A 16,901-nucleotide genomic window follows, 5' to 3' on the forward strand; every position below is an offset into this window, starting at 1 on the left:
GGCCCCAGGAGCTTCTCTGGATGCGATTTTCTTTCATCTCCCAAGTCAGCCCACCGCGCCCAATGCCGTCCTCCTATCTCCCGTGGCAGCAGGGAAAACCCAGGAGATGCTTGTAGCTGGAATCAGACACAGCCTTCATCTTCATGTGTTTATTCTCAGAACATACAAACTCATCTTCTCAGAGAATAAAAAACAGAAATTTCACTCAGTGACTTCAAGATGGACACAGCCAGCTCACCCTGTCCCCACAGCTACTAAAAAAATTCCCTGGGTGAGGGATGCCCAGAGTGCACAGCACCCCTTGGCACAGGGGCCGTGCACAGCTCTAAACAAGGCTCTCAACTGGTTTTATAATCCAAAAGGGCAAATGGCTGTCAAAATGACAGAGTCCAAGGTCCATAATCCTCACAGTGCCAGATCCCCTGGGGTCACCTAGGGCAATGACACTGCTGCAGCTTCTGCAGTCAAGTCGGAGCCGAAGAGGTACCGTCGTGGCGGCCAGGTTTTTGTTCAGTCTGTGAGGCAGTGCCAACCGGCTGCCCCCACGACTGGCAAGAGCTGATGGCCCAGTGCAATCCCAAAGCCCTCCAGAGGGGCAGAGCCAGGCCAGAATCTGTGTCCTTTGTTCTCCCTGCCGCCTACAGCAGTTTCCTCTCCTTCTGCAGCCCCACGCTCGGGCCTTCAGACCTGAGGGTTTGGGCCGAGGAGTCTGATTGTTTCCTAAGGCCCAATAAGAGTGAGGACCTGGAAAGAGACGTAAGGATCCCGAAGAAAAGGCTTCAGAACATGCCCTTAAACTGACGGCAAGAGTGCCGTGTCAGGCAAAGATGGTCTCTTCCCGGCGCTTCTTGGTGAGGATGGTGCCTGGCTTGTGCTGGGCATCTGGGTGGTTGGCTAGCTCTGGGGGGCAGGAGGACACCGGACTCTCCAGGATGGCTTGCTTCAGCTCATAGAACACAGCGGAGTCCTCTTTGGTGAGGAAGGTGATGGCCACACCGCTCTTGCCAGCTCGTCCCGTGCGACCAATGCGGTGGATGTAATCTGGGGAAGGAGAGGAGTGCCAATGAGGGTACCGGGCCTCACTTGTAAAGGCGCCCCCCCACCCCAACACACCTCCGAGGGCAGTCAATACCCCCCCCCCCCCCCCCCCGCCCCACGCGGCCTGACCCCTGCGGCGCCCACGGTGCCCTCTCCACCACTAAGGATGGGGATCAACCTGCCACACCCAGACTGAAAGCGGCCCACACCCCGGAGACAGAGCTGTCCCGGGTGCTGGGACAAAACCCATGGGAGATAAAAAGCAGAGCTCTTCCCACCGGGACAAGCAATCCCAGACTTGGAGCTGTGAGGAATGGCAGCAAGAGCCTCCGGCTTCGAGTGGAATGAGACAAGGAGGCCCCCTTTACCTGGATGGAAGCTGCTTCCACCCGCACTTACCTTCAATGTTTTTGGCCATATCATAGTTGACAACCATAGACACATCTTGGATGTCGATACCACGACCCGCCACATCTGTAGCCACCAAAATATCCTTGGCCCCAGCCTTGAGGTTGGACAGTGCAAACTCTCGCTGCTCCTGGCCTTTTCCACCATGCAGCGTGCAAGCATTGTACTGTTGGAACAATGGCAAGGTGAGAAGAGAGCAGTGGGGTCATGGAAAGACACAGAAGGGAGTGGAGACCGTGAGGGAGGGCTGCAGAGCAGCAGGGCAGACGCGGAAGGAGGAGGGGGAGAGAACAAGTGCTACTGGAAGCAAGCAGAGAACAGGTGAGCTGGAGAAAGGGACGGGAGAGAACAGGGTGTGGTGTGGCAGGGGCAGACGGAGTGAGGTCAAAGGTAAAGCCCAGGGGTGAGAGGGGAAAGAGAGTAAAAATAAAGTGATAGTAATAACAGTAAAGCGACTGGGGGGCAGGTGGCGCGGAGCCAGATAGACAGGAAGTCATCAAAGAGAGAATGAGGCTGAGATGAGAGCGGCAAGCAGGGACCAAGACATTTAAGGACCCTTGAAACACCAGTAGCAGGAGTAAAGGACACCAATCCCCCATGTCCCTCGTGATGCACCACCCACTTTCCCATACATCTATAAACACAAAGAACTCTGATCTATTCTACAGCCTCCCGTCCGGCCAGGATGCGTGTCTCAAAACCTGTCCCTGGCCCGGCCCCCTTGGAGGAAGACCCAAGGCAGCTCTGGCTGCCCTTGCAGGACTAGACAGGGGATCACACAACAGACCCAGTTCCCTCATCCCTGTCACACCACCCTTTTCCCTCCGGCCCTGACTTGAACCCTAGGTTAAAGAATGGGACAGGACTGAAAGGAGGAGCCTCAGAGGGGCCCTCTATTTTCAGAAAGTCCCACCAAAGAGAGCGGACTTGGCTCTCTCTCGCCAGACATACCCCCATCTTCTCCAGAGATTTGGCCAAAACATCGCAGCCCTTCTTCTGGTTGACAAAAATGATAATGGGTGGATCAAAGCCTTGTTCCAAGATCGCCAGCAGCTTTTTCCTGGGGAGAAGAGGTAGAGGAGAAAAATGAGAGGCAGACCTTTGAGACGCACACTCTGATCTACCAACACCAATTCCAGGACCTTCGATCCCATGGCGTCCCGAACAAGCAAACCGCAGCTCTTTAGAACGGCATAACATTCACCCTCCATCATCCCTCATACAGAAAAAAGTGCCTCCTCCATCATGTTTTGCCAGGCCCAGCCGCCCCCATACCTCTTTTCTGACTCTGACATGAGGAAGACCTTCTGTTCCACACGTTCATGAGGCTTGCCTGCAGAGCCAATGTACACCACAGCGGGTCGCCGCAGATAGCTCCGGGCCAGACGCTCCACCGCTGGGGGCATGGTGGCCGTGAACATGACTGTCTGTGAAAACAGGAAGCTCAGCCCTGGGCCCAGGCAGGCACCGCCATATCCTCCATCACCACAGGAAGTGTAGCCTGGGCTAAAGAACCTAAAACGAGCCGTGGAGTAGGCTTTAACAGCCACTGCCATAGGAAATCGTGTCCTTTGCTTTCCCACTTCTTTCCTCACTACCTGCTCACCAAGGTATTTTCCATCTTATGATGACACGAAGGGCTGAGAGCATTTGCTGGCACCCATGGTGGGGAGTAGCATGATGCCTTGGAACCATTTTCGAGGGCAAAGCCAATAATGGCTCCGCTGCCAGGACTGTCAGAGGACATGCTGGTAAATGTACCGTGGGCCCCCCCCAGGGCAAGATGGGCCTCAGAGCAGGTTTGGCAACTTGCCCCCTTTTCCCGGCTTAGGGAAGCGGCCTTACTTGGCGGTACTTATGTTTTCCTGACTCAAAGTTGGCCAACATCTTCTCAGGGTCCTCAGCTTCATCCGTGTCCGGCTTCTGGTTGCTGACAGGCATGTGCTCCAGGATCTTCTGGACATCTGGCTCAAAGCCCATGTCAATCATCCTATCTGCCTCATCCAGAACCACATAGGTACAGCGGCTCAGCACAAGGTAACGGTTCTCCAGCACATCAATCAGACGTCCTGGGGTAGCTATCACAATCTGGAGGGCACAGTGGAAACATATGCAGCCGCAGCACGTACCCCTTTCTTCTCCCTCCTGTGAACTATCCACCCGCTCAGACAACAGACCTCCAATGCTAAGGAACTTGGACCTCAACCTGCAGTTATGACTGACGGCAAAGGTTCCTAAGAACTGGCACAGAATCGCTTGTTGCCACCTTGGATTTTTTTAAGGAGTGAACAGGGTCTCTGAGTAAGGCTCAGGAGTTAAACAGAAGAGGCAAAATCAGAAGGAGCTTTCTTAGATGGAAGAGAGACTAAGGGAAACCATGGAGAGAATTATACAAAGGGATTATGCCAGAAAGTTGCAAAAGACTCAATTCCTCCATCAAATTTCTTATCGAAAGCTCTCTTCCTCTACCTTGAGGAGCCAATATGTGAAGTCACTGACATGGTCTGGCAGAGTGAGTGACAACAAAGGCTGTGTGTGGTATGAATCTCAGCTCTGCTCATTGCCAGCTGTGACTTTGGGCAAGTTACTGACCTGAGCCTCAGCTTCACCTGCACAATGGAGGTCCACCACCTCTCTCTCTCATTTGGTTGTTGGTAAAATTAATGATGCGCACAGTACGATACCTGGTTCTTAAGTTCTCGACAAGTAACAGCACATATATATAAACCAGTCCTTTTCTTCACTTTACTGTACGTCTATGGCAGAAACCAGAAACACGGCCCCCAAACTGAGAACCCTCAAACAGTGGGCTGGCTGCCCGCTAGGTGAACGAACCTCACAGCCCATGCGCAGCCTGAAGCCCTGGTCCTCTCTGGAGATGCCGCCAATGACAGCCACAGTGCGGATGCCCAGTGGCTTCCCAAACTTGATGGTCTCTTCCTCAATCTGCTGAGCCAACTCACGAGTGGGGGCCAGGATGATGGCATAAGGGCCTTGGTCTGACTCTTCGATCCTGTGGTAAACGGGGCATCCCACAGTTCCGTGAGCTTTCGTTCTTATCCAACCACAAACAGGAGCAAGACAAAGTCACTCTTAAGGGCAGCTATGGAGATGGGGAGGGTGGTGGGAAAAGGATGCAAAGATCTCATTTAAAAATCAGAGACTCCAGGGCAGCCAAGTTCTTCAGGGAGTGGTCCTTGCCAACAAAATCATACACCTCTTTGATACCGTGATCCAATTATTCCCTAGTATCTGACCCAGACTAAAGAAGGGGGCTTCTGACTGTAGACTTAAAAAGAAAACCAAATGCTCAGTTGCCACTGTGACCTTTCCCACCCAGCCAAACCCACCCCAACTGGGACCTGCCGACCCCACCTGTCAATTTTGGGGAGAGTGGTGATCCAGACGAGCAATGGGATAAGGAAGGCTGCTGTCTTGCCACTGCCGGTCTCAGCCACACCAATGATGTCACGATTCTGTAGCCCAATGGGAATTGCTTGACGCTGGATAGGTGTTGGTTCCTGCAGTGACCCAGAGACAATAATGGGTACAGATGGAGTCCGGCTACCCAAGCCACTGCTGACAGAGTGGGCACATGGGCCAGCACAAGAGGAGGACAGCAGTTCACAGTGAGGAAACACAGTCACCAAAGGCCAATACTTCCACCAGAAAGTGAGAGCATCACCTTAGTGCTCCCTGGCAGAAGAGGAACAAAACAGAGGAACAAAGGAACAAAGCTCTCTGTTCCCAAATTAAGTGTGTATCCCCTAGAACATGGGAACACATCAGGTCTTCTGGGCCAAGCTGTCCCTCCTTACCTTGTACCCACACTTATCGATGACCTCCAAGATGTGCGGGGGCAGAGAAGAGTCTTTCCAGGACCGGATGGGATTGGGGATCTTGCCACCTTTGGTGGTGATGCTGTAGTCCTCTCGGAAGATCCGCCAGTCCCGGTCCGTCATCTCATCTAACTTCTTCTGGGACCAGTGCCGATCATCCCAGCGCTGCTTGGCTTCCTTCTTACGGAGCTTGCGGAGTCTGGCCCTGGAGCGGGACGTGACAAGTGGGATCAGTATCCTTCCTCCAGCTCCTTTCTGTAAGTTCTGGGCTCTGCCCAACCACCCCCAGCCCTGCCACTCACTCCTCCTGCTCCTTTTCTTCCAGTGTCCGCCTCTTCTCCATCAGGTCTCCGTAGAAACGTGACTGCTCTCGTTTCTGCTGCTTCAGGTCAATGCCTGCAATGAAGCCTCGCCCCAACAACTGCACCTGGTGCCGTTCCTTGTATCTGAGGTGGAGACAGGGGTTTGTTATAGCAGCAGGAGGGAAGGGCGGACTACTGACATGAACCAATATGTACACCTTCGTAACTGGGGTCTCTCCTCACCCAGAGAGCTGGCTGACTATGCGCTTACCGATTTCCCCACCCCAGAATCTTACTGCTCTTTCTGTAGCACCAGTTCTTTCCAGAAACTGCCTTAAAAGACCTAGCACACAGGCCTGAAGCCACTCACAGGGGGTTGTAGTCGATGGACGTGTCCTCCGATGCGTCCCACTCAAAGACAAACTTGCGGTCATTGAGATGCCTTGTTCGGCGCCGCTTCTTGATACCACCCAGATAACGCTCCTGCCCAGGGACGGAATGCAAAGCCCATGAAGCTCCAGGCCCACCCAGATCTCACATGCAGAGATCGGAATGGCCAAATAACTAAATCTCATTCTTGTGTGTGGTGGGGGAAATGAGCACAGAACCAAGGCCTGCACCTTAATGGCATGCAGTTCCTTGCTCTTATCCTTCTCTTCCCGGATCTTCTGTCGCCCTTCCTCATCCTCATTTCCATTGGTCTCCCGCTCCATCCTCTCCCTGCGTTCCCGACGTTCCCGTTCCTGAGGGTCTTCTGCAGACCAAGGAAAGCAAAGCGGCAGAAGAACTCAGTGCAAGACAAAAGAGGGCACGGACAGGATCTGGACGACAGACATCAAATGAGAAGGGGGAGATTTGCAATACAAGGGAAATGGAGATGTAACCCAGAGATATGCTCATCAACTCCCCCAGCCCTCCCTCTTCCAAACTCCAGAGCAAACAGGTTTCTGGCTCTCCTGAGTGACACTACAATTCCAACCCATCCTCTCCTGCTCCTTCTAAGGGCTACACAGGGGAGGAAAACGAACCCAACATTTTCCTGCCCAAGTCTTGGAACTGTTTCCTTTTCTTGCGCTCTTCTTCGAGCATCCTCTGTCGCTCCTCCACCTCCTGCTGTCGTCGCTTTAGGGCTTCAGCCTCTCGTTCCGCTTTGGAGAGGAACTTGGGCTACAAAATAGATTGGAACTGTAAACAAAGGATCTAGGAGCAGGGTATGATCACATCATTGATAAGGAGACAGCAGAGGACCCGACAATATTTGCTCAGGCATTACACCTCTTCAGGAAAATACAGATAGGTCTAGGATCCCGCTATGGCCCGAACTATGTCCCCCTCAAAATTTATATGTCGAAGCCCTAACTCCCAGTACCTCAGAATATGACTGTATTTGGATAGAACCTTTAAAGAGGTGATTAAGGTAGGGGCGCCTGGGTGGCTCAGTCAGTTAAGCGTCCGACTTCGGCTCAGGTCATGATCTTGCGGTTTGTGGGTTCGAGCTCTGGGTCAGGCTCTATGCTGACAGATCAGAGCCTGGAGCCTGCTTCCGATTCTGTGTCTCCCTCTCTCTCTGCCCCTCCCCTGCTTACGCTCTGTCTCTCAATAATAAATAAACATTAAAAAAATTTTTATGGGGCGCCTGGGTGGCGCAGTCGGTTAAGCGTCCGACTTCAGCCAGGTCACGATCTCGCGGTCCGTGAGTTCGAGCCCCGCGTCAGGCTCTGGGATGATGGCTCGGAGCCTGGAGCCTGTTTCCGATTCTGTGTCTCCCTCTCTCTCTGCCCCTCCCCCGTTCATGCTCTGTTTCTCTCTGTCCCAAAAAAAAAAAAAAAAAAAAAAAAGTTGAAAAAAAAAATTTATAATAAATAAATAAATAAATAAAAGAGGTGATAAGGTAAAATGAAGTTCTTTGAGTGGACCCTAAACCATTCCTCTCTTGTAAGAGAAAACCTGGGCACAGAGAGACACCAGGGGCATGTCCACACAGAGGGAAGATCATGTGAGGACAGAGAAGACATCCACCCATGAGCCAAGGAGAGAGGCCTCAGAAGAAAACCACCCTACTGACACCTTGATCCCAGCTTCTAGCCTCGAGAACTGTGACAAAATTAATTTCTGTTGTTTATGTCGCTCAGCCTGCAACATTCTATTATAGCAGCCCGGCCAGCTAACACAGACCCTCGAGTTCTCACCTTAGCCTCAGCTTCTTCCTCAGCCTTCTTCTTGGCCAGAAGTTCCTCCAGGGATAATGGCTGAGCCTAAAGATAAAAAAAATAGGACTTCAGTCCATAAAGGCTCTCTCCCTTTGAAGATTTATAATGTAGAACTTGAACTGAAGAGGAAGATGAGAGAAATCCTTCCTCTCCTTTACCTTAGGTTTCTTATCACCATGTTCATCGTCTTCATCCTTCTTAGAGTCTCTGTCTTTCCGAGATTTAAAATCTTTTCCTCGGCCAGGAGATAAACTTTAAGGAAAAGAAACGGGAAAGATCCATATCGCTATCTTGCCCTCATCCAGGCTGAGCCACAGAGAGGATAGAAGCTTTCCCATGACTTAACAAGACTGGCTTATGGCCATCCATCATGCCCTGAAGCTCCCTTTGCAGGCCTGGTCACTCTGCCTGCTCTGAAACCTAATGATGGGCCTGTCTTGGCCCCATTCTACCTGAATCTCCCTTTCCAAGACTAATCTCTTCTCACAAGATTGCCTTCACTACTGAGGGCAAAAATCTCTCTTCCAAATAGCAGGTGTGCATCAGAAAAAAAGAATCCTGCTTCATTTATAATACACAATGAATTTCGTTGACAAGGTCCCCCACCATCCACCCTTTCCGGGTACTGTTCTGTGTGTTCCCTCCCCATGCTTCCTTCCTACCTGTGCAGAGATTCTTTCCCCACAACTATTACAAGCCCAATCTACAAGAGGTCTCAAACACCCCCACCCCCGTATTTGCTATGGGAATTGTGTTCTTTGCCCTGAATCCTAACCTGCATACTCAGAGCCTAATAAAAACTTTGCATACAGAGTTTCCAGAGGAAAGAGGTCAAGATACTGGGGCATTAAGCTATCCCAACAAATACACGTTGTTTATCTTGGGTGGACACCTGAATGGTCCAATGGAACTAAGGGACTGTTTTGTAGGCTGGTAACCCTCTCCAACTAATTTCTAACTTTTAAGAAACAAACTGACCCTCAAACTGTTGCAGCTTCAGTAACTGGCTATAGTTTCTAAGGATACGTGCTTTCTAAAAATGACAGCTCTGCAGTAACTACCACAACAACTGACTTCCCTATGGGCCTGCGCCAGCTCAGAGGCAGAGAGGAAGGCTTTCTCCTAAGGCCCGCTCCCATTCCCTCAGGTACCTGGATCGTTTACGGTCCTTGTCCCGTCGGTGCCCATCCTTATCCCGGTCTCGGTCCTTCTTATTCCGATCACGCTCCTTATCCCGTTCTCGTTCTTTGTGCCTTCGCTCTCTAAAGACGGCAAATTTAAGAAATCGTGTGAGATTTCCAGAGTATCCAGGTTCACTGCAGTCATAAGAAGGTTCTCATGATCTTTTTTTTTTTTTTTAATGTTTATTTACTTATTTTTGAGAGAGAGCAAGCAGAAGAGGAGGAGGGGCAGAGAGAAAGACACAATCTGAAGCAGGCTCCAAGCTGTCAGCAGAGCCCAATGCGGGGCTTGAACCCACGAACCATGAGATCATGCCCTGAGCCAAAGTCAGATGCTTGACCGACTGAGCCACCCAGGTGTCCCTCTTATGCTCTTTTCTCCACAAAGCAGCATCTTTATAAATTGGGGAATGTGTCTCTAGGAGAAGCTATGAGGGAATTCTAAGAAAGTCGTCTAGATCTGAGTTGTACTGCTAAGCATTAATGGAATGATAGGCCGTAGTCTATGTGAACAGAGAAACTATCTTCCTCGATCACTTGGACCTTCATCCTACAAGTTCCCTCTTAACTTTTAAGAGCTGCTGGGTCACTAGGTGTAGAGAAATATGTGAAAGACTAGTGGCCTAATAGTGCAGGCATCAGAGGAACCAAGAATGAAGAAGTGTGAAATGTACTCTCCCTTCCCATATAGACATACAAAGTTACTTTACCGTTCTGTAGACTTGGAACGGGACCGGGAGCGAGAACGGCTACCTCCTCGACGCCTATCCCTTGAACGATGCCGCTTCCTGTCTTTGGATGGGGAAGACTTCCGGTCCCGGTCTCTATCCCGTTCTCTGTCAGGAGTCCGAGATCGCTTTCTTTCCTCCTTGGAAGGTGATGCATCACGGTCCTTTTTGTCAGCCAGCTCTCCTGCCATCTGTCATGGATAAGAGAAATCCTTATTATGTGCTATGTACTACTCTAAACCGTTTATATAATCACAAAACAACCCTATGAGGTAGATATACTGGAATGCCTACTTTATAGATGAGAGAATGGAAGCTCAGGTATATAAAGTAACTTGCCTGAGGACACACAGGTGGTAGGTGACAGAGTGCCAGGCACTCTGGCTCCAGAGACCCATTCTTATTTGTTATACTATACCATCCCTCTGTGATCCCTTTTTGTATACATATACGTTCACTTCTAAAAGTATATAACGGATGTATCTTATTTTTATAATTAGACTGTAAGAGTATGAAAAGAAATGTTAGCGAATGCATAGTATACTAGCTACCTCTAGAAACATCCTGTATTGCTTATCTTAGCAGTCTGCCAGCCCACTGGGATCAGTCAACGCATAAATGGCTAAGGGAGGTAAGTTCCCTTGAGCTCATAAAGAAAACTCAAAAGAGGAAAAAGAGTTACTTTTGAGATTTGGGATTACAATCTTAAATTGTAAGTGGAGAAAAGAGAACTTAAATTTAAATGGAGAACTTAAATTTAAATGGAGAAACAAACTCACTTTCACTCAGATTAAAAGAAATGTACTTCTCATTATACAATGGGAAAAACTTTGGTAAAGGGTACACAGAACCTCTATGTATTTTTTTTTTTTTTTTTTTGCAACTTACTGTGAATCTATAATTATTTCAGAAAAGAAAGACAGGTACCAAAAAATAAAGGTCACAGACTGCTGACTGACATTCCCTACTCAGATTCTCATAGAGCCTTGACCGCTACCCAGTCCTATGAAAGGTTTGAGCAGGAATTTGTTCCATTCCCCTCCTGCCTGGGGGGACACTGAACACCATGTCACACTGTCAACTGTCCTTCTAACTACAAAATCCACTTCAGCCAGGAGCTAAAATGACAGTAAGTCTGAATCCACCTCTACCCCATCACTATCATCATCATCCATTCCTAACACTCAGGATACATTTCTCAGAACTTATTTTACCCCCAAATGGTTCCGTTGGAATATCAGTGCCCCAGACTTTCACGTACAATCTCCCTTCCATGTAATTTCCTGCCATATACCTTTAAGAAAGGAGGATGTGTAAAGAAAAGAAAAATGAACAAGTAGCACTCTCATCTTACCTCACAATTGTCTGAGAAATGACTAAATGTTCTATATCAGTACATAATGCAATTATACTTATGTCTCTTCTACTCCGAACCCTAAGAAAACAACCCAGAAGAGAGGTATCTTCTCTGAACATCACTCATTCTCTCAGCAAATATTCACTAAGCACCAGAAACTGTTCTACCTGCTAGAGATATAGCAGTAAACAAAACAAAGTCTCTGATCTCATAACACTGAAATTCCAATGAAGCGTATAATGGGCAGAATAAGAGAATTTCAAATAGTAATGAGAAGTAATAGAATAAAACAGGGTGGAAATGATGGGGAGAGGTAGGAACAAGTGAGAGAGGGCTCAGGAAAGAGTGTTTTAGGTAACATGTAAGCTGAGACTTGAATGATGGGAAAGAGAGAGCCTGCAAAGATCAGGGAAAAGATCTTATGGGGTAGAAAGTTCAACAAGTACTAAGGCATTGGGGTAAGAACTAGCGCAGCATATTTGCCAATTAAAAACAGACTTGTGTGGCTGAGTGACAGTGACCCAGGGGAAAGACTGATTTAAGGTGAGTTCAGAGAGATAGGCTGGAGTCAGACCATGGAAATGTGTTTTGGGCCCAGGTAAAGGAACCTGGATTTCAACCTAACAACAACAGGAACCTTAAAGGGTGTTAAACAGAGAGTGATGTGATCTAATTTTACATTTTTAAAGAATTTGGTGACTTGAAAGAAAATAATAGGGAGGCAAGAGTAGAAACAGAACCAGCAGTCTAGGCAACAGATGACAGTCGCTTGTTCTAGGAAAGTGGCAATGGAGATGGAAAGTAGTGAGCTTCAGGATATACTTGGAGGCAAAGCAGACAGGACTTACTGATGAAGGGAGAAAGGAAAAGAGGAGACACAAAGATAGCTCCTAAATTTATGGTGTGACTGACCTAATGGTTCACGATGCCATTAGTGACCAGCAGTGACTGGGGAAGGAAGAGATTTAAGAGAAAATCAAAAGTTTCATTTTGAAAATGCAATTCTGGAACTCAGAAGAACCTGGAGACAAAAATTTGAGTCATCACTGTATACATGGCTTTTAAAGCTATGGGACACTAAATAGTATTACCTAAATAGGCACTATAGTTAAAGAAAGAAATAAAAGAGAACCAGGATTGAGCTCTGGAACACTGTAACATTTAGAGGTCAGGCAAAGGAGCCAGAGAAGAAGACTGGAAAAAAGCAACAGCATTAAGAAAGAGGAAAAAAAGTTAAGGATGACATCACAGAAGCCAAAAGTGTGTTTCACGGAGGGAGTGATGAACTGTGCCGGTGGAAAAAGGCTAGGAGATAGAGTGACCCTTGTGTTTGGAAAAATGGAGATGATTGGTGACCTTGACAAGAGCTGTTCTGATGGCATGGAGGAAGTAGAAGCCTGAGTGGAGTGAGTTTAGAAGAGAATAAGAAGTGAGGATAAGGAAACAATATAGACAACTTTTATTACAGGTTCTACGTATCACAATGGCCAGATAACCAGGCCCACCCTACTCATCGCTTCTCAACAGCCTTCCTTGCAAACCTCCAGGTCTTTGAGTTCCTCAGTTCTTGTAGGGTAGGGGCAGATTTTCTTTTTCATCCAATTAAGTATTTATCAAGTATCTACTATATGCAAAGCACCATGCTAGACTCCGTATTGAATTACAAAAGGAAATTAGGAAGATCCTGTCCAAAAAAAGGTTACAGAACAATAGAGGGTATGTGGCACTTACCAAGATGAAGGCTCAGATGAAGTATTATAGGAATTCAAAGAAGTTTCCTTTCATTTGCAAAGAAGATTTGGAAAGATCTGTAGAGGAAGTGGCTCTTGAGCATTTAAGTATAGGTAGAATTTGAAGATGTGTAATTGAGGGTGCGGAAAAGTCATTCCTAGCAAAAGAAATAATACAGGAGGCGCAGAGGCGGGAAAGCATGACTGGTTCTGGGAGAAAAGCCAGAGTTCCAGTTTGGCTGGAGCAAGGCTTACTCAAAACATGAAGGAATAAAGTCGGATGGAGGGTATCACAGGTGCTATGCTCATGGGCAAAGGTCTGGCCCGTAAGATCGTCCAGGGACCTGGCCTGTGTCTCCAGGAGTCAACACTCCGCCCTGGGGCCCGCGCCCCTTCACTCCAGCCCGCCAGAGCTCTCTGGGCTCATGCCCCTACCCTGAGGCATTCTTCCCCGCCTCGTCCCGGGGACAGGGGCCATCGCCGTGCCCCCACTCTTGCCCTCTCTGCAAGCTCCTGGGAACCGCCTCCATCGTTCGGGACTCACCACTCTGAGTCTGAACCGCCCAACGCGGCCTCAACGTCGCCGAACAGTCGCCATCTTTCCCGTTTCCTGGTCGCCGAGATGCATCCGCGGCCGCGCGGCATGCTGGGAAGGTGAGTTCCTGGTACCTGGCGGCGCGGGCAGACATTAAAAGCCTGGGAACTACTAATCCCACAACGCACCGCGCGAAGGCCAACCCCGGCCGCGGGGTCTGCTGGGCAATGTGGTTCGCCAAACATCTGAGTTTGTGGGAGAGTTTTCCGTGGGTTTGCTTCCAGCAAAAGGTTCTCTCGCCACGCAGTCTTCCTGGAATATGTTGGTTTTACTAAACTATCGTGGCTTACGACGAAGGAATTTAAGGGCTTCCTTAGATATCAATAACGCTTAATTATCACAAGCAACTGCAGTAGCAAATACTGGACCGTTTGTGGAAAAGCGTTTTTACAAAAAAAATAAAAATCTGTGAGATAGATTAGCCCAACTTTACAGGCAGACAAACTAAAGGTTAGGTTACAGGAGTAGCCTAGTATTTCAGATTGAGGGTAGGACAATTCATTGTGTGGGACTATCCGGAATTTAGAAGGACATTTTAGCAACCTTGTCCGGGCAGCACAATACCCAGTTGTGGCAACTCAAAATGAGTCCATACTTGGATTACAGAGCCCTCCCGGAAGGATAGTATTGCCTGGGCTATGGCATCTGTTTTCTCAACATTCTTAATAGGACCCTGGCTTCCTCCTTTTCTTGCCCTTTAGAATCTGGCCAGCGGGGCTAGCTTCACATTTTTGCTTCTTTCTTCCACCTAGCGCCCCCACCCCCGCCCTGACTCAGATCCACAGAGTTTTCTTTACCCCAAATTGTATGTTTACTTCGTTTCTCTTTGCTCTTGTGGTTCTTAATTCACCAGCCCCACTTTTCCCCCACCCCCAAAAGAAACCCCAAACCTTGCCACTTATATAGAGGATGGTTTAGATAGGTATCAGTGTCTAATGTCCTCTTCCTTCCCACTTTCCCATCATCAGCCTTTTGGTTTCAGTACCACGTGGCTGTAGGTCTGGCTTTTCCCTCCGAATGTATGTTCAGTTCTCTTCAAACAGAGCCTCAGGATAGACTCAAACAATTCTAAAACCTGAACATCACCCACAGTGGCTCAAAGTAACCCTGGAAGAAAAGCGTTTCTGCTCTTAGAACTCTGCAGCTTTGCACTTAACCACTTTTACCCTAAAGAAAGATCCGAAGGGAAAGGCCGTCTGAGATCTAGTAGATGTAATGCATGCAGTGAACACTGGAGGGCTCTCCACTCCCAGAATGGAACTTAAAGTAACAGACCAAAGGTGTAGACTTTAAGAGCAGCAGCTACTAGTGTTTACTGAGAATATTCAATAGAGTGCCCAACTCTGTGCTGGTCACTTAACTTGTATTATTTTACTTATTTCTCATAACAGTATGAGGCGGGTATTACCATCATTTTACTGATTAATTATGCCTTCAATGGCAACACAGTTAAAAGAATGAAGCCAGCGTTCAACTCCAGGTTCATTTAACTTCAGAATCCATGGTCTTCCCCTAATTTCTAGGCTACTGCTCTTCTTTAAAGATGAGTAAATTGAGACCCAGAAAGATGATGAAGTTTGTTCAAGTTCATAGTGCCAGAGTTCCCCTAGTGCTTGTGCACAACTTTCTCATGACACATGTAAGACATTGCACTTAGGGGTGTGCCTGGGTGGCTCAGTTGGTTAAGTGTCTGGAGTCTTCATTTCGTCACAGGTCGTGATCTCACAGTTCATAAGATCGAGCCCCATGTTGGACTCTGTATTGACAGCGCAGAACCTGCTTGGGATTCTCTCTCTCCCTCTCTCTCTCTCAAAATAAATAAATAAACATTAAAAAAAAAAAAAAAGACATTCGCTTAAAGGATACTCATATGCTTTGTCCTGCCCTGCTAGTTCTTTCACAAACATGTATCTTTGGAGATAGGGACAGAGGGACTACGTTGTAGTAAGGACCACAGGTAGAGTCTCCTATTTAGGTACAACATGGCTAGCAATAAGGAGCCCATGGGATTATAGTTGACATTGAGACCCAGTTTGAATACTGACTCCATTACGTACTAGCCGTATGGTCTTGTGCAAGTTATATAACACTCTGACTTTTCTATTTCCTCGTTTACAAAATAGGAATCATGATATTTCTTGCCTCAAAGGATAGGATAGCAGTTTAAAAAAAAAAAAAGTGCATGTTCTGGAGTCTGGCTGCCTGGATTTGTTTCCAGATTCTATTGCTTTCTAGCTGTGTGACCTTGGGCACGTTAACTAACTTCTCTGAACTCAGTTTCCTTGTCTGTAAAATGAGGTAGATAATATCCCATAGGGTTGGCACAGGAATAAGTAACATAGAAAGAACTCATAAGTGGGCGCCTGGGTGGCTAAGTCGGTTAAGCGACTGACTTTGGCTCAGAGCTTGGAGCCTGCTTCGGTTTCTGTGTCTCCCACTCTCTGCCCCTTCCCGCCCTCAAAAATAAATAAACATTAAAAAATAAAAAAATAAAAAAAAAAGAGCTCATAAGTGCCCCTGACCCATAGTAAACATTTAACAAATGTTAGCTATTATCATTTATCAGGTTAAATGTGATAATGCAGGTAAGCTCTCAGCACAGTCCTGAGTACATAGTAAGTGCTCAATACATAGTTACTTCTTATTTCCAGCACACTATGAAACTTGGAAAAACGTGTCTGAGAGGGATGTTAAGGCTCCTGAGCTGTCAACAGGCAAATGGAACCGGGAGGTGAAGAAAGCAGAAGACATTACCTCTCCTTGAACTAGGAGACCACAACCCCAGGAACCTCCCCTCAACCTGGGCTTCAGTCTGTCCCACCTTCTGCAGGGGTTGGAATTTCAGCAGTTTGGATCCTCTACTGATGATTTCACCAAACCTTGTCTTTGTTCTCTAGACTTTCTAGGGCAATGGTTCTCAACCAGGAGTGATTTTGCCTCAAGGGCCACTTAGCAATATCTGGAGACACTTTTGGTTGTGAAAACTAAGTGGGGGAGGGTGGGGCGGGAGGGGGGGGAGGGCAAGGTCCTACTGCCTTCTAGCAGGTGGAGGCCAGGGATGCTGCTAAACATCCTTCGATGCATGAGACAGGCCCCAGCATCAAAGTATTATCTAGTCTAAAATGTCATTAGTTCCAGGGCACCTGGGTGGCTGTCAGTTGAGCATCTGACTTCAGCTCAGGTCATGATCTCACGATTCGGGGGTTCGAGCCCTGCATCAGGCTCTGTGCTGACAGCTCAGAGCCTGGAGCCTGTTTTGATTCTCTCTCTCTCTCTCTCTCTCTCTCTTTCTCCCCCTCCCCCGCTCATGCCCTGTCTCTCAAAAATGAATAAATGTTAAAAAAAAATTTAAATGTCATTAGTTCTAGGGTGCCTGGGTGGCTCAGTTAAACGTCTGACTCTTGGTTTCAGCTCAGGTCATGAACTCACGGTTTGTGGGTTCGAGCCCTGCATCGGGCTCTGCACCAATGGCATGGAGATTGGAATTCTCTCTCCCTCTCTCTGCACCTCCCT

The 16,901-nt window shown here is 48.0% G+C and overlaps 1 protein-coding gene across 3 annotated transcripts; it reads right to left on the bottom strand.

The window, feature by feature from the left end:
• Positions 1–134: 134 nt before the first annotated feature.
• On the bottom strand, positions 135–13,446 carry DDX23 (DEAD-box helicase 23). Of its 3 annotated transcripts, XM_049625365.1 has the most exons (18): positions 13,338–13,446; positions 12,795–12,871; positions 9,689–9,897; positions 8,949–9,059; positions 7,956–8,049; positions 7,777–7,842; positions 6,616–6,754; positions 6,208–6,341; positions 5,958–6,070; positions 5,588–5,731; positions 5,265–5,490; positions 4,822–4,967; positions 4,282–4,459; positions 3,292–3,534; positions 2,722–2,873; positions 2,398–2,506; positions 1,438–1,612; positions 135–1,041 (listed from the first exon to the last, which is right to left on the bottom strand). In XM_049625365.1, the coding sequence occupies exons 3-18, from the start codon at positions 9,895–9,897 to the stop codon at positions 818–820; spliced, it is 2,463 nt and encodes an 820-aa protein (XP_049481322.1). In that variant the 5' UTR covers positions 12,795–12,871; positions 13,338–13,446; the 3' UTR covers positions 135–817. The 3 variants fall into 3 exon arrangements, with proteins under 3 accessions (XP_049481322.1, XP_049481319.1, XP_049481320.1); XM_049625362.1 differs by lacking the exon at positions 12,795–12,871; XM_049625363.1 differs by lacking the exon at positions 13,338–13,446 and having other exon boundaries at positions 12,795–13,276.
• Positions 13,447–16,901: the final 3,455 nt, after the last annotated feature.

Source organism: Panthera uncia, chromosome B4 (genome assembly GCF_023721935.1).
Source record: "Panthera uncia isolate 11264 chromosome B4, Puncia_PCG_1.0, whole genome shotgun sequence".
NCBI classification, from domain to species: domain Eukaryota; kingdom Metazoa; phylum Chordata; class Mammalia; order Carnivora; family Felidae; genus Panthera; species Panthera uncia.

Excerpts from the sequence above, each read along its gene's own strand:
- DDX23 (XM_049625362.1), bottom strand. The coding sequence starts at position 9,897 with ATGGCAGGAGAGCTGGCTGACAAAAAGGACCGTGATGCATCACCTTCC. Across the intron at positions 5,491-5,587 it reads GAAGAAAAGGAGCAGGAGGA|GGCCAGACTCCGCAAGCTCC; the intron begins GTGAGTGGCAGG and ends GTCCCGCTCCAG. Across the intron at positions 4,460-4,821 it reads ACTCTCCCCAAAATTGACAG|GATCGAAGAGTCAGACCAAG; the intron begins GTGGGGTCGGCA and ends CGTTTACCACAG.